This window comes from Aquarana catesbeiana, linkage group LG12 (genome assembly GCF_042186555.1).
Source record: "Aquarana catesbeiana isolate 2022-GZ linkage group LG12, ASM4218655v1, whole genome shotgun sequence".
Classification (NCBI taxonomy): domain Eukaryota; kingdom Metazoa; phylum Chordata; class Amphibia; order Anura; family Ranidae; genus Aquarana; species Aquarana catesbeiana.
In genome coordinates this window covers 187,474,253-187,498,786 of record NC_133335.1, presented here as the reverse complement: position 1 = coordinate 187,498,786, position 24,534 = coordinate 187,474,253, and the positions used below count along the sequence as shown (strand labels likewise).

The 24,534-nt window shown below is 46.7% G+C and overlaps 1 protein-coding gene across 1 annotated transcript in view; it reads left to right on the top strand.

Annotated features, from left to right (window-relative positions):
* Positions 1–6,240, top strand: part of LOC141113286 (protein-glutamine gamma-glutamyltransferase E-like) — a 78,191-nt gene extending 71,951 nt beyond the window's left edge. Inside the window, exons 12-13 of the mRNA XM_073606319.1 lie at positions 4,826–4,959; positions 5,047–6,240. Of these exons, the coding sequence (XP_073462420.1) occupies positions 4,826–4,959; positions 5,047–5,263 (351 nt within the window). The 3' untranslated portion in view covers positions 5,264–6,240. The remainder of the gene's footprint in view (positions 1–4,825; positions 4,960–5,046) is intronic.
* Positions 6,241–24,534: the final 18,294 nt, after the last annotated feature.

Here is a 24,534-nt window from a genome sequence, read left to right as displayed (position 1 = left end):
CCCTCCATCAGTGCAGATCCCCTCCATCAGTGCAGATCCCCTCCATCAGTGCAGACCCCCTCCATCAGAGCAGACCCCCCTCTATTAGTGCAGACCCCCCCTCTATTATTGCAGCCCCCCCTCTATTAGTGCAGCCCCCCCTCAGTGCAGCCCCCCCCTATTAGTGCAGCCCCCCTCAGTGCAGCCCCCCTCTATTAGTGCAGCCCCCCTCTATTAGTGCAGACCCCCCCCTCGGTGCAGCCCCCCCTCTATTAGTGCAGCCCCCCTCAGTGCAGCCCCCCTCTATTAGTGCAGCCCCCCCTCAGTGCAGCCCCCCCTCTATTAGTGCAGCCCCCCTCTATTAGTGCAGCCCCCCTCAGTGCAGCCCCCCTCTATTAGTGCAGACCCCCCTCGGTGCAGCCCCCCCCCTCTATTAGTGCAGCCCCCCTCTATTAGTGCAGCCCCCCTCAGTACAGCCCCCCTATTAGTGCAGCCCCCCCTCAGTGCAGCCCCCCTCTATTAGTGCAGCCCCCCCTCGGTGCAGCCCCCCTATTAGTGCAGCCCCCCTCTATTAGTGCAACCCCCCCTCAGTGCAGCCCCCCTCTATTAGTGCAGACCCCCCTCAGTGCAGCCCCCCCCCTCAGTGCAGTCCCCCTCTATTAGTGCAGCCCCCCTCTATTAGTGCAGACCCCCCTCAATTAGTGCAGACCCCCCTCAGTGCAGCCCCCTCTCAGTGCAGACCCCCCTCAGTGCAGCCCCCCCTCAGTTAGTGCAGCCCCCCCTCATTGCAGCCGGCCCCCGCTCAGTGCAGGAGCGGCCAGTGTTCTGCCGAGAAAGTTCCCCTCGGCAATGGAGGACCCCCTGTACTGCGCAAGCGCAGCGCTTGAGCAGTACAGGGCTGGGGAACTTTCAGCAAGACACAGCGACGGCGCCGTGTTCTCTGCTTGTATCAGTGGAGAGGGGAGGGGCCGTGCAGCTAAAGAAGCCGCTTCATTGGCTGCACGGATCGAGCCCCCTTCCTCTCTCCACTCAAAACTAGGGGAAGATAGAGCGGCGGCGCCGACCGCCATTTTGCTGGAGCCCGCTGCTCCAAAATAAAAAAAAACAACATTCCCGATTTTCCTTATGGAAAATCCCGATTCGGGACAGCCTCCAATCGGGATGAGGGTCCCAAAATCGGGATTGTCCCGGGAAAATCGGGACTGTTGGCAACTATGCACGTGATGTGCTCTCAACCAAACTGTCAAGCCATCCAATGGCTGGTGTCATAACTGATCACATGTGCAGCATAATGGCAGTTGTAGATCAAGCAGAGGCCAAGATGTCAGCTTCCTTGGCTGAAAACAATAGAAGGGTTTACTTCCGCTTTACCGTCGGTATTCGGCCGCTAGCGGGGCAATTTTACCCTCCGCTAGCGGCCGAGAAAGGGTTAAAAACCACCGGAAAGCACCTCTGCGGAGGCGCTTTGCCGGTGGTATAGCCGCGCTGTCCCATTGATTTCAATGGGCAGGAGCGGTCAAGGAGCGGTATACACTCCGCTCCTTCACCGCTCCGAAGATGCTGCTAGCAGGACTTTTTTTCCTGTCCTGCTAGCGCACCGCTCCAGTGTGAAAGCCCTTGGGGCTTTCACACTGGAGAGACAGCAGCGGCTGTTTCAGTTCGGTTTGCAGGCGCTATTATTAGCGCAATAGCACCTGCAAACCGCCCCAGTGTGAAAGGGCCCTAAGAGCCCTTTCACACTGGGGCAGTTTGCAGGCGTTATTGCGCTAAAAATACCAACTGCAAACCGACTCAAAACAGCCTCTACTGTTTGTTCAGTGTGAAAGCCCGAAGGCTTTCACACTGAAGCGGTGCGCTGGTAGGAGAAGAAAAAAACTCCTGCAAGCCGCATCTTTGGAGCGGTGAAGGAGCGGTGTATTCACCGCTCCCTCACCGCTACTGCCCATTGAAATCAATGGGGCAGCGCGGCTATACCGCGGCAATACCGCGGCTATAGCCGCGCTATGCGAGCGGATTTAACCCTTTTTCGGCCGCCAGCAGGGGTTAAAACCGCACTGCTAGCGGCCGAATACCGCCGCAAAAACGGCGGTGAAACAGCGCTAAAAAATAGTGCTGTTTTACCGCCGACGCCCCCACCGCCCCAGTGTGAAAGGGGCCTAAGGCTCAATTCACATCTATGCATGTTGCTTTTGCGTTTCTGCAGCCTTTTTTGCAGTGCTTGCCACGTTTTTGAACAGCGTTTTTATAGCATTTTTACAGCATTTTTGCCGCGTTTTGCGTTTTTTTTCAGTTTTTTTTTATACTGTATACACTGTAAAAAAAAAAAAAAACCCTGCAAAAAACGCAAAATGCGTCAAAAATGCAGCAAAACGCTGTAAAAACGCTGTACTTGCGTTTTTGATGCTGGTCCATTGAATTCTATTACATGCAAAACGCTGCATTTTGCATGAAAAAAAGTCCCTGCATGCAAAAAGCACTAAAACTGCATAGGTGTGAATCCAGCGATTCACACCTATGCAGTTTTAGTGTTTTTTGCATTTTGCAGATTTGCACTACAGTCCATTTAACATGGTTTCCTATGGAACAAGTTTTGTAGTGCAAATCTGCAAAATGCAAAAAGCACTGAAAATGCATAGGTGTGAATCCAGCCTTAGGCTCCATTCACACTAGCGCGTTTTTTGATGCATTTTGCATTTTGCAGAAATGCATGGGAATTTTTTAACATGGGTTCCTATGGAACATGTTCACATCAATGCCTTTTTGTACCTCTGCGTTTTTGGAAGGGGTCAGGGACTTTTTTTCATGCAAAATGCAGCGTTTTGCATGTAATAGAATTCAATGGACCAGCCTAAAAAACGCAAATGCAGCGTTTTTGATGCGTTTTGCGTTTTTGGCGGGTTTTTTTTAGACTGTATACAGTCTAAAAAAAAATGAAAAACTGTAAAAAAAAAAAATGCAAAACGCAAAACGCGGCAAAAACACTGCAAACACGCTGTAAAAACGCAGCTCAAAAACGTGGCAAGCATCACAAAAAAAACTCCAGAAACGCTCAAAAGCAACATGCATAGATGTGAATCAAGCCTAAGGCCCCATTCACAATAGCGCGTTTTTTGATGCATTTTGCATTTTACAGAAATGCACGGGAATTTTTTAACATGGGTTCCTATGGAACATGTTCACATCAATGCTTTTTTGTATCTCAGCGTTTTTGGAAAGGGTCGGGGACTTTTTCTCATGCAAAATGCAGCGTTTTGCATGTAATGGTTTTCAATGGACAAGCATCAAAAACGCAAGTGCACCTTTTTTGCAGCGTTTTTGTTGCGTTTTTGGTGCGTTTTTGGTGCGTTTTTGCCGTTTTTTTTTTTTTTTTATTTTTTTTTTTTTTTGTAATTTTTTTGTAAGACTGTAAAAAAAAATGAAAAAAAAAAAAAAAAAAAAAACGCAAAACGCAAATCGCGGCAAAAACGCGGCAAAAACGCCGCTAAAACGCGGCAAAAACGCGGCTCAAAAACGCGGCAAGCATGAAAAAAAAACCTCCAAAAACGCTCAAAAGCAACATGCATAGGTGTGAATCGAGCCTAAGGTCTGAACCTATGCAGGTTGCAGTTTGCATATTGCAGGTGCATTTTTCATTTCTCAATACATGCTTTTCATCCATTGAAGCCTATGGAACCAAAAACCAGAAAAAAAGTCCCTGGCCCTTTCCTTAAAATGTACAGATGTGAACTACATCCATAGTAAACCATGTTATATGGACTGCAGTGTGTTTCTGCAAAACTGAAAACGCGCTAAAAAATGCATAGGTGTGAACCAGGCCTAAGTGCAGATTGAAGGTTCTGAGGATGCAAGGTTTTTTTTTTTTTTTTTTTTTTTTGGTTGAACTCAATGGACCTGTGTTTTCTTTTTCAACCTGATATACTATACAGGCACAATTCAGAGAATACTTTGCATCTCCTCAGTGGATGCAAAGCATTCTCTGATTGGATGAGGTGGAAAGGTGGGGTGGTGTCCTGCTTTACACCTCCTCCAACCAGCGAACACTTATGGCCAGTACACACAATCGCACATTCCGACAACAAAATCCATGTCTTTTCCGACGAATGTTGGCTCAAACTTGTCTTGTCTTAAACTTGCATACACAAAGTTGGTCGGAAATTCCGAATGTCAAGAACGCGGTGACGTACAACACGTATGACAAGCCGAGAAAAATGAAGTTCAATAGCCAGTGCGGCTCTTCTGCTTGATTCTGAGCATGCGTGGAACTTTGTGCGTCGGAATTGTGTACACACGATCGGAATTTCCGACAACGGATTTTGTTGTCGGAAAATTTGAGATCCAGATGTCAAAATTTTGTGTGATGGAAATTCCTTTGGAAAATGTGTGACGGAGCCTACACACAGTCGGAATATCTGACAACAAGATCCCATCAAACAATTTCCGTAGGAAAATCTGACTGTGTGTACGTGGCATTTGCCTTCATTCATAAAATGTGAAGCAATGAATGGCACCCATGCTAAGCATCTCAGCTCCAGCTCAGAAGCAAATAGAAATCACTGGGGTAATGGTGTCTACTTCAGTGATTTGCAGCTTCCAGTGGCATTGGCCAGGTATGGTATGTACATAGATACATTGGGCCAAGCAGGACCAATGAAACTATGTAAAAATATACCATGCCTGGAATTTTTCTTCAAATACAAAATTTAAATTTAAAATATCTGAACTTTGCTGTGTGTGGCCAGTATAAGGGTGAAATCAAAATGAATCAGAAGATAAATACACGTACACTTTAATACTTACTATCTAACCTGCTTGTATCTCTTTAAGAGCTTTATTTTCTTTCCCACAGATCCTCGCAAATGCATTAGTAAATAACCCTGTGGAAGTGGAGGTTACTTATACAAATCCTTTATCTACCAATCTAAGTGATGGAGTTTTGTCTGTTGGAGGCAGCGGCTTAGTGAAGAAAAAAATGAAGAGAAAGTAAGTATGATCGCTGATATTCAGCATGATTATTAACAGAAAAAACAAGTAGTATACGCAGTAATAACAACTGATTCTTATTTTTAGAGTTCCAGATCTGGGGCCCAGAGAGACACGCACTGTGCTGATAGAAATTACTCCTTCAAGAACTGGCAAAAAGCAGCTTGTGGTGGATTTTACTTCCAAACACTTTTCAGCCATTAAGGGTTTCCATACCATAAATGTAACAGATGTAGATGTAGATGTAGATGTAGATGTAGATGTAGATGTAGATGTAGAAGCTGATGACGAATTATATGAATGAAACAGTATGCCACCCCATTGTAAGTTCTGCTTACATTGACCTTTGCTATTCTTTTTTGTTATCTAACAGTACCTGTGCATATAGAATTCTGTAAGCTTGTTATTGCTCCCTCTTTCATATGACATCTCTATAGCAATACCAAGAAAGCAGCTGTGAAGACTCTGTATAAAAAGTAAAAATCGACTTCAACTGTACAGAAAGTCTCCCTTGATACAATGACTTCATTCCTCCAACTGCGAAAGAAGGTGCCATTGTATAATGGTAATCTTACTTGCACATTGGAATTGCAGATCTGCCTTCTGAAGGTAAATTTGTTTTTAAAGCCTGGTACACACTATTCTTTTTTTCCATTCAAGCCAGTGGGTTGAAAGAAAAAAAAAACAACTGTCAGCTCCGGTCAAAGCTTCTGTACTAATGATCCGACGTTAGTTCAGTGGTCTCCCTCAATGGGCTGTTGTGTTCTGACAGGGGGACATCCCCCCCTCCTGCCAGAACACCCCGATCAGCACTCTCAGTCATGGCTGAGAGCACTGATTAGGAGCCGATCGGCTGCTGGTTTTTCAGCATGCTCGTCCGACAGAAGCCGACCAAACGGCCGACTTCTGTCGGACCGAGTGTCTTACACACAGGTCGAATGTCAATCGTTTTTTATTGAATTGGTCAGCATTCAGCCCATGTGTAAGGGGCTTTAAACAGAGTTTTAACAGATGCTAGGGACTGATAAGGATTGATAGCAAGAGAGAAATAAAGAGCTTACAACAACCTCAATGCAGATGTCATGTTAGAGGGGATAGCAAGAGGAATGACATGTGCCATTTTGACTAAATGGAATCTGTGAGGCTAAACTAAAATCGCTGAATTTCATTAAAAGGAAACCTTCCCCTTTTTTTGTCCTGTTTTTAAACTGATGTTTTATATCTGTTTCTTCTACTATATGCAATCCGTGTTTTACAAATAAACTTTTACTACTTGGCAAAGGATTCTCTAAGCACTTTATAGCTAAACTCTAAGAAAACTTGCATTGAAATGTATTCCTTGATATCCACAGAGGGGATATATCCACTTTGCGTGTGCCAAATGTATTTTCAATCCCAGATTTTACCTTGTAAAAATAGCAGTGACACACTCCGCGTGCAGTACATGACCCATGTGGAGAGCACAGCTGTTGGAGGAACCCAGAATCTCAACCCACTACAGGCTGCCTACAGAAAACTACAGGAGGAGGCAGATACAAGACCAGTATCCCTGTACAAAGGAGAGAACAGCAGTGATAGGTCTGTGGCACTACCCCCTCAATGAATCGGTACCCTACTGGTTGCCCCGACCTTGCAAGTTCTCCGACACCTCTGACACTCTGGGTTCTCACATTCTTGTGGTAACAAAAGTACTTAGAAGCACACACAGTCAAAGCAAGCAGTTCAATCTCATTTACTGAAAGATTATTGGCAATGACATTCAATAAAAAAAAAAAACTTGTTACCTGCAGGGGATTCACTTCGACAAATAAGCCTGAAATTAGAAACAGTCAAACAGCGATAACTGATTGAAATAGAATATAAACACTTACACAGAATCTGTAAACTCTGCCTAGGTTGTGCTCTATGGATACAGGTAGAAGAAGGGCAGAGGAATGACCAGATTTATGTCAGACCACTCCCTCCCTGACTCCATAGTCCCAGGAACTGTTTAAACCCTGTATTTATTTCAATACAATAATACACTAAGTATTGGGACACCTGCCTTTACACACACATGAACTTTAATGGCAACCCAGTCTTAGTCCGTAGGGTTCAATAGTGAGTTGACCCACCCTTTGCAGCTATAACAGCTTCAACTCTTCTGGAAAGGCTCTCCACAAGGTTGAGGAGTGTGTCTATGGGAATGTTTGACTATTCTTCCACAAATGCATTTGAGAGGTAAGGCACTGATGTGGATAAAATGGCCTGGCTCGCAGTCTCCACTCAAATTCATGCCAAAGGTGTTCTATCGGGTTGAGGTCAGGACTCTGTGCAAGCCAGTCAAATTCCTCCACCCCAAACTCGCTCATCCATGTCTTTATGGACTTGCTTTGTGTGCTGGTGCGCAATCATGTTGGAACAGGAAGAGCCAACCCCAAACTGTTCTCATAAAGTTGGGAGCATGACGCCCTAATGCCCCGTACACACGGTCGGACTTTGTTCGGACATTCCGACAACAAAATCCTAGGATTTTTTCCGACGGATGTTGGCTCAAACTTGTCTTGCATACACACGGTCACACAAAGTTGTCGGAAAATCCGATCGTTCTAAACGCGGTGACGTAAAACACGTACGTCGGGACTATAAACGGGGCAGTGGCCAATAGCTTTCATCTCTTTATCTATTCTGAGCATGCGTGGCACTTTGTCCGTCGGATTTGTGTACACACGATTGGAATTTCCGACAACGGATTTTGTTGTCGGAAAATTTTATATCCTGCTCTCAAACTTTGTGTGTCGGAAAATCCGATGGAAAATGTGTGATGGAGCCTACACACGGTCGGAATTTCCGACAACAAGGTCCTATCACACATTTTCCATTGGAAAATCCGACCATGTGTACGGGGCATTAGAGTTTCCTTCACTGGAACTAAGGGGCCAAGCCCAACCCCTGAAGAACAACCCCACACCATAATCCCCCCTCCACCAAATGATTTGGACCAATGCACTAAGCAAGGTCCATAAAGACAGTAGTATAATCCGTATATATATATATAGATAGATATAGATATATAGATACATATCTATATCTATATATCTATAGATATAGATATATAGATATATATCTATATATCTATAGATATATAGAGTAGATATATATCTATATATATATACATCCCAGTTTTGTGCAGCTACATCTCACTGCAGGCCATTAGTATGTCTGGAAGGCCAACAAGGAGAGGTAGACAGTCACAAGCCAATAAAAGAGGGCAAGCAGGCTCTGTGTCTAGAGGCAACAGTACTGGTCATGGACATGGTGCATCCTCATCAGCACGTGGCCGTGGGACACGCTTGGCCTTTTTTTCGGCAGCTGGCCGTGTTGAGCCGCAACATGCGGAAGACTTGGTCGAGTGGATGACCAAGCCGTCCTCATCCTCCCCATCCTCTATCACCCAGGCTCAGGGTACTTGGTCTGGCAAAGCAGCTGCCAACGCGGCCTCTTCCCTCGTCTCAATGACATCAGTGACTCCTACCCTAGCCCCACCATGTCCTCCTGAGGAGTCCCCCGAACTGTTTGATCACAGTGTTGGGTACATGCTCCAGGAGGATGCCCAGCGTTTTGAAGGCTCTGATGATGGTACTCAGCTAGAGGAAGGCAGTAAAGTGAGCCCAGACAGAGGGGGTGCCCAAGAAGGACAGCAATCTGGCAGCATGTTCCCCTTGCTGCAGCATACTGCCAGGTTTGCGCCAGTGATGAGGAGGGAGGGGAGGTGGGGATGAGGTCACTGACTCCATGTGGGTGCCTGATAGGAGAGAGGCGGAGGAGGAGGCACATCACCAATGAGGCAGGATGCCCTCCAGGGGCCAGCTTAAGGGCAGCACACTGACTACATCACACCACAGAGCTCCGCATGTGCAGGGTGCTGCTGTCTCTGCGCGTTATTCCAAAAGTTCTTTGGTGTGGGCCTTTTTTGAGACGAGTGCATCAGATCGCACCACTGCTATTTGCAACATATGTCTCAAGCGTATCTCGCGTGGCCAAAACATCTCCCACTTGGGCACCACATGCTTGACCAGGCATATGTTGACCTGCCATGCAGTTGGTTGGCAAGCGTACCTAAAAGACCCACACCAAAGAACAAAGATGACCTCTCCTTGCTCCTCATCAGCTGGGATCTCCAACCCCACTATACCTTCAGTCCTCTCTGAGACCTGCACTGAGAGGAATGAAGGTGTAGAATTAGGTGTTTTTCACAGCCTTGCGGTCAATCTGCTATCGGTACACCGACGTCAGATTGTACCAGGCAAATTTCCCTGCCCCAGCTGCTGCACCGCAGAAAGAAGTTCGCTCCCAGCCATCCACATGCCCAGCGGTTAAATGCTAGCTTGACAAAATTGCTAGCACTTCAACTGCTACCTTTTCAGTTGGTAGACTCTGCCCTCTTCCGTGAGATTGTGGAATATGCGGTCCCTCAGTGGCAGGTTCTCAAATGCCACTTTTTCTCACGGAAGGCGATTCTGGCTCTCAGGGTGATTCAGGGCGGTCAGCGGTAAGGTGCATATTACCGCTGACTCATGGTCCAGCAGGCTTGGACAGGGACGTTACCTAAGTTTCACGGCGCATTGGGTGACTCTGCTGGCAGCTGGGAAGGATGCAGGACAAGGTGCAGTAGTGTTGGAGGTTGTTCCGCCACCACGCCTCCAAAATACTACTACTGGTGATTCTGACACACCTCTCTCCTCCACCCCCCCCTCTTCTTCTTCCTCCATGGCCTCTTCCTGTGCTTTGTCCTCGGAACCAGCGGTGCTCCGTAGGCGTTCAAGGGGCTACGCAAGTACGCAGGCCAAAAGATGCCATACAGTGCTTGAGCTGGTGTGCTTGGGGGACAGGAGCCACACTGGGGCAGAGATTCTGTCGGCTCTGCAGGGGCAGGTTGAGAGGTGGTTGACGCCACGCCAGCTTAAGCCAGGAATGGTGAGGAATGGTGGTTTGCGACAATGGCACCAACCTCCTCTCCGCCCTCCGACAGGGACAACTGACCTATGTGCCCTGTTTGGCTCACGTCCTTAACTTGGTGGTGCAGCGGTTCTTAGGCAGGTACCCAGGCTTACAGGATGTCCTGAGGCAAGCCAGGAAAGTCTGTGTGCATTTCCGCTGGTCGTATAATGCCAGTGCTCGGCTGGCTGACCTCCAAAAGGAATTTAACCTGCCCAAGAACCGCCTAATCTGTGACATGCCCACCAAGTGGAACTCAACGTTGGCCATGCTGCAGCGGCTGCACACGCAGCAGAGGGCCATCAATGAGTACCTGTGCAACTATGGCACCAGGACAGGGTCAGGGGAGCTTGTTTTTTTTCCCCACGTCAGTGGGCCATGATCGGGGATGCATGCACTGTCCTGTCACCATTTGAGGAGACAACATGGATGGTGAGCAGTGACAGTGCATGCATCAGTGACACTGTCCCCCTTGTCCACCTGTTGGAGCACACGCTGCTTGGAATAATGGACAGGGCACTTGAGGCAGAACAGAGGCAGGAAGAGGAGGACTTCCTTAGCTCTCAAGGCCCCCTTTATCCAGACAGTGTTCCTGCGTGCCCGGTGATCACACAGGAAGAGGATGAGGAGGAGGAGGAGGATTGTGTCAGCATGGAGGTGGAGCCTGGAACTCAGCATCAGCAGCAGTCTTTAAGGGATCATTTACAGTCCCAATAAACCCATGGACTTGTACGTGGCTGGGAGGAGGTGGCTGCGGATCGTGTCGTCCTTAGTGACCCAGAGGACTCCGGACCGAATGCCTCAGCAAACCTACGCTGCATGGCCTCCCTCATCCTGCAAAGCCTGCGGAAGGATCCTTGTATTCGTGGTATCAAGGAGAGGGATTAATACTAGCTGGCAACCCTCCTTGATCCACGTTACAAGGGTAAGGTTGCGGGCCTTATCTTGCCATCGCAGAGGGAGCAGAGGATGAAACATCTTCGGGAGGCCTTGCAGAAAGGTCTGTGCAACACGTTCCCAGAGACTGGGAGGTTACAAACTCCTGTTCCTGGACAGCGTGTTGCTGAGGCTTCGGTCAGTCAAAGGAGCGGTGGAGAAGGTGGCCATCTGACCGATGCGTTCAGACAATTTTTTAGTCCGCAGCCCCAAGGTATGATTGGTTCCAGCAACCATCGCCAACGTCTGTTTTACATGGTGCAGGAATACCTAGGGGCAAGATCTGACTTGGATACCTTTCCCACCGAAAATCCTCTGGGTTACTGAGTCTTGAGGATGGATCACTGGCCAGAGCTTGCACAGTATGCAATTGAGCTACTGGCCTGTGCCGCATCCAGCGTTCTTTCGGAACGCACATTCAGTGCTGCTGGAGGCTTTGTAACCAATCACAGGGTGCGCCTGTCCACCGACTCGGTCGATCGACTGACCTTCATAAAAATGAATCAGTCTTGGATCACCACCAGATACCAAGCACCTGATGCTGATGTAACCAAATAATTTTTTTTGAAATGTCAGATTACTTCAAGACTCCCTATGCTGATGCTGAGTGACTATCCTGTTATGCTGAGTGACTATCCTCTTCCTCCTCAATGATCATGCTGATAGCTTGTAAGAATATTTTTGGTTCTGGGCGCCGCCACCAGTGGCTAAGGCCCAATTTTCTGCTCCTGTTTAACAGGGGCGTGTAATTACAATTTTTGATGCAATACTTTGCAGAAGGGCTTATTCCTGCGCTCCAACTAGAGTATCTGTGAGGGGTTGCAGTGTTGTGGCACCAGTGCCTAAGGCCCAATTTTTCAGCCCCTGTTTAACAGGGGCGTGCAATTACAATTTTTGATGCAATACTTTGCAGCAAGACTCGTTCCTGCGCTCCAACTAGAGTATTTGTGAGGGGTTGTTTGTTGTGGCACCAGTGCCTAAGGCCCAATTTTTCTGCCCCTGCTCAACAGGGACATTTAATTACAATTCTTGATCTAATATTTCACAGCAGGGCCCGTTTCTGCACCCACCAAGTGTAACTGTGAGGACTTACAGTGTTGTGGCACCAGCACCACCACCACCATCACCAAAGGCCCAATTTGTCTGACCCTGTTCAACAGGGGCACGTAATTACAATTCTTGATCTAATATTTCACAGCAGGACCCTGTGAGGGCTTACAGTGTTGTGGCAACACCAACACCTAATGCCCCAATTTCTGCAGAGTATATAGGGCAGGCCCTTACTTTCAAACATCCAACTTACAAACGACTCCTACTTGCAAATGGAAGGAGACAACAGGAAGTGAGATGAAATCTACCCCTAGGAAGGGAAATTCTATCCTATAAGAGTTAATAGGGGAAAATGCTGCTCCTTTCCACTGATGCTTTATCACCAATCCTTGTTTCACTAAAAACCCCAAATTTTCAAAAAACATTTGCCATTAGGACAGAAAGTGAGGTGAAATCTTCTGAAGAGGAGCACAGACAGCAAAACAAATGTCACAGGGGTGATAACCCTTCCCTATGTTTTCCAAAAAGCTTTAAATAGATTTTTTTGGCTGGAGCTAAACACTTTAAAAATGTACCAGTTCAAAATTACAAACAGATTCTACTTAACAACAAACCTACAGTCCCTGTCTTGTTTGCACCGCCTATATACTGCTGTTCAGAGGGCCTGGGGCCCCACGTCTTTCCTTTTTATAATTTGGGTGCAGGGTTCCCCTTAATATCCATACAAGACCCAAAGGGCCTGTAATGGACTGGGGGGGGGGGGGGTACCCATGCCGCTTGTCTCACTGATTTTCATCCATATTACAGGGACCCGACATTACATTAAAGCCGTAAGCAGTTTTAAATGACTTCTATTCCTTTAAAAATGTTTGTGCAGGGACTGTTCTAAGCACAGGAAACACACGCCACTTTACAGGCATACTATAGACACCCCACAGGTACGATATTTAAAGGAATATTTCACTTTTTTTTTCACTTTAAGCATCATTAAAATCACTGATCCCGAAAAAACGTCAGTTTTTAAAACTTTTTTTTGCATTGATACATGTCCCCTGGGGCAGGACCCGGGTCCCCAAACCCTTTTTAGGACAATACCATGCAAATTAGCCTTTAAAATTAGCACTTTTGATTTTGAATGTTCGAGTCCCATAGACTTCAATGGGGTTCTAACGTTTGTGCGAAGTTTTGGTCTGTTCGCAGGTTCCGGTGCGAAGCAAACCGGGGGGGGTGTTTGGCTCATCCCTAGGCGCTACTACCTGCAGTTGCAATGTCCTTTTGTGGGGTCCAAGGTGTTAAAGCAGGTGGTAAGCTGTTCAGAAAGAAAAGCATGTGTAAACGAAGCCTTGGAAACAATTTCATGAAGAATAGATTACAGAGCCATTAAGTCATAAATGTGTGTAGGTTATTTTTGAAGAATACGAATCTTGTATATTAACATGTTAAATAGACTGGTTGAAGTGGACTTTTCGGTACCTAAGTCTGCATAAATAAATTCCTGATATACCACAAAGCTCCATCAGAGGAGGAAGGAGCAGCAGTGGGTTGGGCACATTTACAGAGACACTGTCACTCTGTCCGTAATAGGCAAGATGGCAGTGTCTCTTTAAACCTTAGTAAATAAATAAATGTAGCGCTATGTGTAAAAATATATATAAATATAAAGTGCAAATCTCTAAAATAAATAAATCCCCCATATAAATGAATAGTTCATAAAATGAAAAAATGAAGAAATGAAACATGAAAAACTCTTCTTGTGATCAATTAGACATGTGCGCCGTCAATAAATTTGTTTCATTTCGTCCTGTTCCGTTTCGTGTTAGCCGTTAATTCTTATTTCGTAATTCGTGTCCGAAATCCAATTTGGATTTGCACGAAATATGAATTTTCCCCTGCTGTGCTCATTATGAGGGGGCTCCCACCATCCCTGTGCTGTGCTGACTTCCTGGGTTTGTACCCCTGCTGTGCTCATTATGAGGGGGCTCCCACCATCCCTGTGCTGACTTCCCCCGACTAAGTCAGCACAGCACAGGGATGGTGAGAGCCCCTCATAATGACCATAGCACAGGGATGGTGGGAGCCCCTCATAATGAGCACAGCAGGGGTACAGCCCCGGAGGAAGTTAGCACAGCACAGGGATGGTGGGAGCCTCTCATAATGAGCACAGCAGGGATACAGCCCAGGAGGAAGTTCCTCCTGGGGTTGTACCCCTGCTGTGCTCTTTATGAGGGGCTCCCACCATCCCTGTGCTGTGCTGACTTCCTGGGTTTTTACCCCTGCTGTGCTCATTATGAAGGGGCTCCCACCATCCCTGTGCTGATTTCCTGGGTTTGTACCCCTGCTGTGCTCATTATGAGGGGCTCCCAACATCCCTGTGCTATGCTGACTTCCTGGAGGGGGCTGTTCGTGTTGTACACGGTTGGAGATATTGAAGGGCTGGGCATGCTTTGCCACAAGTGCGAGGGACTGGCCATACATCTCCGTCCATTTGTCGGATGTTTGCAGTGCGGAGAATACTTATATATTGTGGAGCAACCTACAATGTCGCCCTGTGCTTACCGAGTGGACTGGGCTACAGGGATCGCTATGGCAGAAACTACTGCCATTACTGCTGGAGAGCAACAGGCACTTGTCCCATCTGCTACTGTGAGTGTTCCTGAGGGAGATGTCGCTGTTACTGCTTCATCAGCGGACATCACCCTTGATTCTGCTTCCATTAAACCTGTTCTCGCTGCACCTGTCCAAAGGAAGGTGGGATATGCAAAGACTTCCCACGGCCGCGGTCGAGGCTTACCCCAAAGACTACCCGAACCGGAGCTGGAGGAGAGCATGGATCCAGAAAAGTTCACGACAGGAACGGGTGAGAGATCAAGGGGGAACATATCTGGGACTATTTGTAAATATTTGCCTGCAGTGGAGTTGAGAGATTTGGAGATAGATTCTCTGTCAGAGATCTCCGGTGATGATGATTTGTCTGAGACAATGTCACAGGAATTATTGTGGGCCCAGGGTGAAGATATTGCTTCTGCTTTTACCTTCTCAGAATGGATAGCTATGGATTCTGGGAAGACATCACCGTGTGTGGAGCCGCACAGCACTACAAAAGAGACATTGTCTAAAGTTTCTAGTTCGTTTGAGTTTGAACCGATGCCCATCGGATCTATGGTGCGCAAATCGCCAAATTCTTGTGTGCCTCCTGGTCTGGGAAAAACCAGAGCTTTGCCTAGACTTGCCCGTTTACAAAGAGTGCTCACTAAACGAGTTGCCACAGAGTATGGTCTGGAATTTCTTTATGTTACTCAGGAAGTCATGCAGGAAATTAAGACCAATCGAGAGCAGTAATACCGTGAAGCTGTTTGGGACTATTTGTCTGTGCCAAAACCTTTTCGGAGAGCTGGTTATTCTGCTGCTATAGATGAACGGTTCAATGGGTGTTTGCTACATTGGAATTACGGTCGGCACATCTATACTGATAAAGTAGTCATTTGCACACCTGGAAAAGATGACATTGTTTATTTCATCACCACTGTGGATAAACAGGGGAATAAACTGACTCTGCCAGATCCCCGGTTCTATTGGTGATTATGCAAAGGGACTGTTGTTTCTACTTTGCCAAAGAAAAGAGAACTTTGGGGTATATCGCTAGATAGTGTCAGGGTTGGTGAGAACTTCGTGGTCAAGAGATTTCATTTACTTCAGCACTCCTATACCCAAAGACTCTTTGTCATGTTAGATTTCTGCTGCTAAACGGTGGAAGCTACTTATAGATAGGGATGGACTTTTAAGTTACTTTTGGTTCATTTTACATTTAAAGGAAAATGTGTAGAAGAAAGTTTCATTCTCTTTGGAATGAGACTTTGCTCCTAAATTGACGAGTAACCCTGTGGTGTGATTTCTTTATGTAAAAACTTTGTTTTTCAGGTAACAAAAGGTCTTCTATCAAGCTGCTAGCATGGGGGTAGTTAGATAGATAGTGAGGTTTCTGTAACATGACTGATGTGAATGTGTTGCTTAATGTTTGAAATTATAACATTTTCCTTACTGTTTTCCTTCTTTCTCATCCAAGTTTGAGTTAAAATACCTACTCTCAGGCTTTCAGACTTGAGAGTCATTTTTTTTTGCAGACGTTGAGGACACCGTCTTTTCTAGTGGGGGGGTATGTAGCGCCCTGCTCCAATTGATCAGATGCTCGCATGTAAATTTAGGGGGTTATCTGTTCGGTATATAGTTCAGATTTAATCTGTGGCTAAATTAGGTTCTGTTCCAGCATTGGCTGAGTTGCATGTAGTTCCACATTGTTGTCTGTAGGTGTCATTGTCACCACAGGCCAGTGTTGAAAAGCAACAGGCTGAAATGTATTGAGTGCTCTTCTTTCTCAGAGGTAACTCGGCAGAGATGGTCCACTGCTAAGCATTCTGGGAGAGAGTACTTAAGGGACAGATGCCATCTTTGGTTCTCTTTTACCGCCTGGCCCTCCTGGCCTAAAGGTATGTGATAGCTTCCTTTCTGTCTTGGGACCATGCTGGCCCGAGGCTACGTTACTATAAGTAGGCCCAGAGGTCGTCTGGGGCCCGTTGGTTTACAGCTGGTCCTGTGCTGTCTGTCCTGCGGGAAGAAGCCAAGCATTTGAGAAGATCCAGGGGAGGACTCATCTTGGAGAGGACCGAGCGGCATGCTGGTATCTCAAGAAGGGCCTGGTGACTCAATTGGAGGATGCAATTTAACCTACCGCACAGTACTGCCGTTTTGCTTAAAGGTTCTGGTACTGTGTTGCTGTTTCATCCAAAACTACAATTCTGTGGCAGAGGATTGTACAACCATTACTACATCCTGTGGCAGAGGATCGTACAGCTATTTTGTTTTTCTAAAGTCTGTGGCAGAGACTTTTTGTCCGTGTGCCATTCCAGCTGCTAGGTCAGTGAGAGAGACCTATCTGGGTGGGCAAAGATCTTTAGACTGAAGGTGTGCTAGTCTGCAAAATCTTAAATTCCTCAGAATTCCTCTGAAAAAGGTATTTGAACTCTCCTGCAACTCCCTTTCTACCTCTTTACTGCTACTTCCTTTCAAGTTTTGCAATAAAGCATTGGAAACAGAACAAAGTGACTGGTGCATACATTGGTGGACGCAAGGCTTAATATAGACTCTAAGTTCCTGATGTGGTGAAACTACAGGTAAGGGGTGACGGCAACAACCCAATTTATTTCAGCAGCTCCTTCGGGGGTCTTTTGCTACATTTACATGTCCTGAACTCATGGAATCTTGAGCCAAGCTGGGAGGTGATTTGTTTCTTTGGATGTTAATGAGCTGAGTTACCATTAAGAAAAGAGCCATCTGGATTACCCACCATTGATTGGGAAGAGGAAGTGAGAGCAAAGAGCTCGTGGGGAGACCTGCATATGGGTTTTGACTCATCTGGGAGGTGAGCACGCATTTTTACTGGTGGTGGCGTGCACTCCTTTTGAGGACGAACAATCACTGTGGTGGAATTGTGTGGATACACTGATCACAAGAAGTGTTTTTTAGGTTTCATTTCTTATTTTTTTCATTTTATGGACTATTAATTTATGTGTAGGATTTATTTATTTTAGAGATTTGCACTTTATATTTATATATATATTTTTACACATAGCACTATATTTATTTATTTACTATCTATTTTGAAATTAGTGTGGTGTACCACTTGGAATGTTTAGCAGCTGAGCACATTTATTATTAGGTTATCTTATTTAAACATCACAATATTTTTTACTTGTGATTGTTTCATCTCATAATTCTCTTTAAACTTTGCCTAGGACATGAAATACATAACTTCATTTATTAAAACATCTGAAATGAAAACCTTTCCAGAGAGAAAACCAGAGGATGTATTTTTAGAGATCTCATTTTGCTATAGTAATTACCTGAATTCTATACTGACCCTGTGGCTTCACTACCTTAGAGCCCTTTCACACTGCCAGCACGGGGGAGTCGGCGGTAAAGCGCTGCTAGTTTCAGCGGCGCTTTGCTGTAGTTTTTGAGGCGCTAGTGGGGTGCTTTTACCCCTGCTAGCAGCTGAATAAAGAGTTAAAAGCACTCGCAAAGTGCCGCGGCAGCAATTTGATGGCTTTATGTTTCAATCTAGACTCTAGACTGTGGTAACTATCATTCACAACATGCCTTGAATGTAACTGTTTTTGGAAATTTAAATTGATAGGTTTAAGTCTGCTTTAAAGAGGGAGACCCGCAAATTTTTTTTTTTTAAAGTCAGCAGCTACAAATACTGCAGCTGCTGACTTTTACAATATGGACATTTACCTGTCACAGGGTCCAGCGATGTCGGCACCCGAGGCCGAACCGTCCCTCGGTCCTCGGATGCTGCTGCTGCCATTTTCGGTATGGGAAGCAGGAAATGAAGCGGCTTCACTTCTCAGTTCCCTACTGTGCATGCACGAGTAGCGCTGCGCAATCTGAGTGGTCCGTGCTGTCTCTGGGATCCGTGTGTGTCCCAGCAGACAGCGTGGGGTGACAGGAAGAGGCATAGACTCCCGTGGGAGTCTATGCCCGGAAGTGGGTACAAATACCTGTCTTAGACAGGTATCTGCACCCCCCTCCCGCCTGAAAGGTGCCAAATGTGACACCGGAGGGGGGGAGGGTTCCAAAAAGCGGAGGTTCAATTTTTGTGTGAACCTTCGCTTTAAGTAATCAACCAATGGCAGGAATACAGAACAGGATTTCCGGCTCTCCTTATCTACATACTTGTTTCAGGACAGTGATTCATAACGTATTAAAGTGATATTAGACCAGACCTATTTTTGAGATTTGTTAAAAATCAGTATTTTTTTCCTAGAAAATTACTCTCAAACATTATACATATATTTTTTAGCAGAGACCCTAACAAAATGGCATTTGTTGCAATATTTTAAGTCACTGTATTTGCACAGCAGTCTTTCAAACGCAATTTTTTTCAACTTTTTACATTTCAATGAATTAAAAAAAAAAACTAAGCAGTTAAGTTAGCCCAATTTTTTTATATTGTGAAAGATGATGTTATGCCAAGTAGATAGTTACCCAACATGTCACACTTTAAAATTTCACACACTTGTGGAATAGCGACAAACTATGGTACTTAAAAATCTCCATAGGCGACGTTTTAAAAAATGTTAATGGTTACCTGTTTAGAGTTACAGAGGCGATACCGTAATTTCACATGTGAGGTTTGAACAATGTTTATATTTGCAGGCGGGACTTACGTATGCGTTTGCTTTGGCGTGCGAGCATGGAGGGATGGGGCACTTTAAAAAAAAAAATGTTTTTCTTCTTTTTTTTTGTTTTTTTCTTTTACACTGTCCCTTAAGAAAAAAACAATTCTGATCACTTTTATTGCTGTCACAAGGAATGAAAACATCCCTTGTGACAGTAATAGGCAGTGACAGGTACTCTTTATGGAGGGATCTGGGGCCAAGATCTGTGTTTTTGAATACTGTGGATTTTTTAAAAACTGGCGCCATTGGCTGCCGAGTAAACCAGAAGTGACCTTGTGATGTCACTTCTGGGTTCCTACATCGGAGACCTGATCAAAGCCAAATCCGGCTTTGTTCAGATCTCAGGCCAACTGGCGGACGTGCCAGCTGGTGGTTTGGGTCTCCTGGTGGGATGGGAGAGCCTGGGGGAGCTGTGGAAGGCAGGGGGAGGGGGGATACGTCCTTTCCTGCTACTTGCAATAACAGCCGAGTGGCTGCTTAGCCGCATTAGTTGTTATTACAAGAAAGCCAACCATCGGCTCTAAAAAACGTTACTGGGGTTATGGCTGCACCGGAACAACCACTTGAGCAAAATTACGTACAGGTATGTGATTTTGTGGCAAGTGGTTAAAGTCACAATTTCTTTTTAAAAATAACAAACATGTTATACTTACCTGCTCTGTGCAGCGTTTTTTCACAGAGCAGCCCAGATCCTCTTCTTCTCTGGACCCCACCGACGCTCCTGGCCCCTCCTTCCTGTCGAGTGCCCCTACAGCAAGCAGCTTGCAATGAGGGCACCCAAGCAGGTGTGCTCCCAAGATTGCTGCTCTTTGTGCTCCCCCCTTCTCTCTCCTCATTGGCCCACTGGCTGTGATTGACAGCAGTGGGAGTCAATGGCACGTCACTGGATCAAGATGGAGCTCAGATGAGTATTTGGGCAGGCTGAGGGGAGGGGGGCTGCTGCACACAGAAGCTTTTTTACCTTTCTGCATAAAAGGCATGAAGGTAAAAAACCTTCAGCCTTTACAACCACTTTAAAGCTAGTGGATAGTAGGACAGCTGGGTAAGGGTAAAAATTGGTAGGGCAGTTAGGTCTCTTTAAGGCAGGGGGTTGTAGCTGGAGCTGGGAGGTGTCCTGGGAAGTTTAGGGGGAGTGGTGAACGGCGAGGGGCCAGTCGGGTGCTGTACCAGGAAGAAGAAGCTTGTGCAGCTTACCTGTCCTGATCCACGTTCTCCCCTGTGCTTCCTCATGGCAGAGTTGGACAGGCTTCTTTGCCAGCTGTGAGCTGCAGCGACCTCGTGGGGCACGGAATGGCTGCAGGCTCAGGTGGCTGCTTTGATGGGTGAGCAGGAGACTGATTCGGTTGTGGGGAGGGGGCAGGGGCTCCCACGTGCTCAGCGGTCGCCGGAACGCTTTAGTCTGGACCCCTCCCCTGGAGCTCAGCGCCAGTATAGGAGACCCAACAGGGAACCTCTGGGCCCCTCATCCTAGCGAGACATGGCTTCAGCAGGGGGCGAGCCCAGAAGGAATCCTCTCTGCGGCGGAGCTCAGCAGGAGGAGAGAGGGGAGCTGCACATGTCTCCTCCCCTCCTGCACAGTGCTGGTGTCTGGATCCCACAGCCGCTGCTTCTGCTGATATTCCTAGCAGGCAGGTGGGTCGGCGTGGCGGAGCAGCAGGTGCGGATGCCGGGCAGGCTTCAGAGGCGGCCGGCGATCCTGCGGCGACAGATGTGCGGAGCCTGAAGAATACAGTCTCTGAGAGGACCGGCAGTGCAGGCCGTGCAGTGGGTGCCCATGCCAGGTGCGTGCCAGGTGTGTGTCCAGGAGGTCGGTGGGCGGGTCTGGTGTTCTGGTCAGGAGAAGCAAACGGGACCAGCTACATAGACCCTCAGCAACCAGGCCAGGAGCCCCTGGAATGCAATCCATGATCGTGCGGCCAGCAGAGAATGACACCAGGTCGGAAGGGGAACTGTCCAGGTAGGAGGTGGATGAAGTCCAGGGACATGTGGCACCGAGGGATTCCGGCACTGCAGCTGTTGAGCCCAGTCCTGGGCAGCCTGGAGAGTGTGTTTCTGTTTTGTCTGTCTTGTCTGTTCAGTCTGTATTGCGGGATTTGTTAGGTCAGGGTAGTGGGGGGTGACCCCTGTGATGGGTGGGTTACCGGTTGCTGGGGCCAGTGGAAAACCCGCCCAGCAGTTGGGGACATCTGTTTCCGATGATGGGGGGGGTCAGGGTTGATGCTTAAGGACTTGTTGGCGGGTTTACGGGACTTGGTACAACGGTTTGAGCCAGGCGATGGAGCCAGGGCATCGCCGCCGACACCGTGGGGGCCGCCTCGGGGGGGAGCGAGGTGAGTACAGTGGACTCTTCCTTGCCATTTGGCAGGGGGGGTGGTTTGGGCAGGTCACCAGCGGCATCAGCTGCAGGGGTGGCTTTGTGGGTGGTACAGGGATCCGGAACCCCGGCTAGTGCTTCAATGTTGGACAAGCAGGAGAAGGCGGGGGACAAGAAGGTGGTTTCGGTACGTCTGGCTGACTCCGCAAAGTGTGAGGTATATGTTTGTTTTGAGGGTCTCTTGGGTGCTCATCTCCAACTGGAGGTTAAAGAAAAAAATTTGGGTGAGTATATGGAGATTTTCACTTTACTGCCCCTGGAGAAATTCAATCTGGATAGATTGAAGCCACCTGTCATGCCTTCAGCAAGTGTTTCTTATGTGCTTTTGTTTAATTGTTGAATATGCTAATGGTATGTAAAGTAAAATGTAATATCGCCATCTAGTGGTTCTTTTACATACTTAGGATCTGTGAATAATTTACTGAAGGTAGGTAGAGATTGTTGCTTAAAAGCCACCGTAGCTTCCCATAATTCCACTTATCTATTTCATGAGGTCTGAGAGACAGACCCCAGTAGCCATCTTCCTTTTTCATCCCATGCCTATTCAGCTGCAATTCTAATGTCAGCCTAACAAAAACATCGCCGGTATGTTTATAACCCCTTTCCCTAGTTAGACTAGTGTGTTAGGACTATATATTTGTATATTGTGTATACTGATTGTATGTTATTTCCTTTATTTTAGTTTTACTCTAACTTCCCTGCAATAAAAGTTGAAAAAAGGACCTTGCGCCTTCCTCAATGAGTTGTTAAGGCAGGAGAGTTAGCTGTCTGTCTAATTATACCTCAGTCATGTATAGTGAGGGCAGAACAGTAAAACAGCGGCTCCAAACAGGCTTGCACATAGCCAGTAAAACGGTGGCTACAAACAGGCTTGCACACAGAAGCCCAGTAAAACAGCAGCCTTTGACAGGTTTCCACATTGCAAGACATCATGTCAGAGAAAAAGTCAGAGCCATTAGAGACTAGGGGGTTATTTATGAAAGGCAAATCCACTTTGCACTACGAGTGCAAAATGCACTTGGCAGTGCAGTCGCTGTAAATTTGAGGGGTAAAAATGAGGGTCTGAAATGAGGGGAAGCTCTGCTGATTTTATTATCCAATCATGTGCAAGCTAAAATGCTGTTTTTTATTTTCCTTGCATGCCCCCCTCTGATCTACAGCGACTGCACTTCCAAGTGCAATTTCAAGTGCACTTTGCACTTGTAGTTTGCACTTGTAGTGCAAAGTGGATTTGCCTTTAGTAAATAACCCCCAATGTCTCAAGTCTTGGTTAGCTCCAAAAGCTCAAAGAGGTCACTGAGTAGCAACATGGTTGCTATTGCACGTGCAAAAGCAGAAGCTGCAAAAGTAAAGACTGCCTTTGCTGAAAAAGAGATGCAAATGAAATTAGAGAAGCTACGCATAGAAGCTGTGTTAGAGAAATTGGCTGCAGAGAAGGAAGCAGCGGCAGCAGTAGCTGAGGCAGAGATCTTAGAGGAACTTGCCAACCCCACCAGTGAGAGACTCAGCAACATACTTGAGATTAAACCTGATCATCATGAAAATTTGCAGCGTACTTCAGACTATGTGCTGCAACATGCCAAGCCAGATGACTGCCTGCATTCAGTTCCAAGAGCAGAGTCCACTCCTGCCGTTCACACACCCTACATTAAACAAGAAAATATTCCCATACTCGGTCAGCCTTCAGTGCAACCTGCATCCAAGCTATCAAACCCCTATGATACAGTCACCCACTTCAGAAAGGAAGGGTCGCAGGGTAGGAATTACAGCGACAGCATTTCTGACGACCACAAATACCCAACAAGTGCTCCGCACAGCAGAGCACCTCCCGACTACTCACACAAAGACCAAGGTATGTTCGATTTCCTTAAGTTCTTCGCACAGCATGAGCTATTGAGAAAAGGACTAACAAGGTTTAATAACCGGCCTAAAGACTATAGAGCATGGCGATGATCCTTCAGAGATGTAATAAAAGATCTAGATCTATCTGCAAGTGAGGAGGCCGATCTCTTAGTCAAATGGCTGGGGACTGAGCCAGCAGAGCATGCAAGAAGAATTAGGGACATCAATGTCAACTATCCAGGCAGAGGACTGAGCATGATATACGGTTCCCCAGGAGCCATAGAAAATTCACTCTTTAAAAGAATAGAGGATTTCCCTAAGATTCCTAACAAAGGCTTCCAGAAGCTGAGAGAATTAAGCGACCTGGTGACAGAGCTCCAATTAGCCAAGACAGAAGGAGATTTGCCAGGCCTTGCTTTTCTAGATATAGCCCGTGGTGTTAACCCCATAGTGCAAAAACTGCCTTACAGCCTTAAAGAAATGTGGGTTACTCGAGGCTCCCAATACAAGCAATAGCATACCGTCCCTTTCCCACCATTCTCTTTCTTCGTGGACTTTGTTCACCAACAAGCAAAGACTAAAAATGATCCCAGTTTTGACTTCTCATCATCTGACTCTACATACCCTAGGACAGGTAAGCCTACTTCAACTTGCAACTTCAAAGACATGTCTGTTGCAGTACACAAAACAAGCGTATCACCTACAGAGAACCCAAGCAGAGAGCGTTCCCTTCACAAGAAACCCCACCCAGTACTAAAGTGCAGAGGTTTCAGAGAAAAAACTCTCCAAGATCGCAAAACCTTTCTCAAAGAAAATAGAATTTGCTTCAGGTGCTGTGCATCAACTTTGCACCTTGCAAAGAACTGCAAAGCAGGCATAAACTGTTCAGAGTGTGACAGCACAGAGCACAATACGGCTCTACATCCAGGGGCAAGGCCATGGACACTTACCCCCTTAAACCAAGCTGAAGAGCACGGCGGGGAGCAACGAGACACAGTACCTCCTATAGTGAAACCCCAGTGCACCCAAGTCTGCGGAGAAGGTCTCTATGGCAAAGCTTGCTCTAAGATTTGTCTTGTCACAGTTTATCCCATAGGTCACAGACAAAAAGCAGTAAAGCTTTACGCGATCTTGGACGATCAAAGCAACAGATCACTT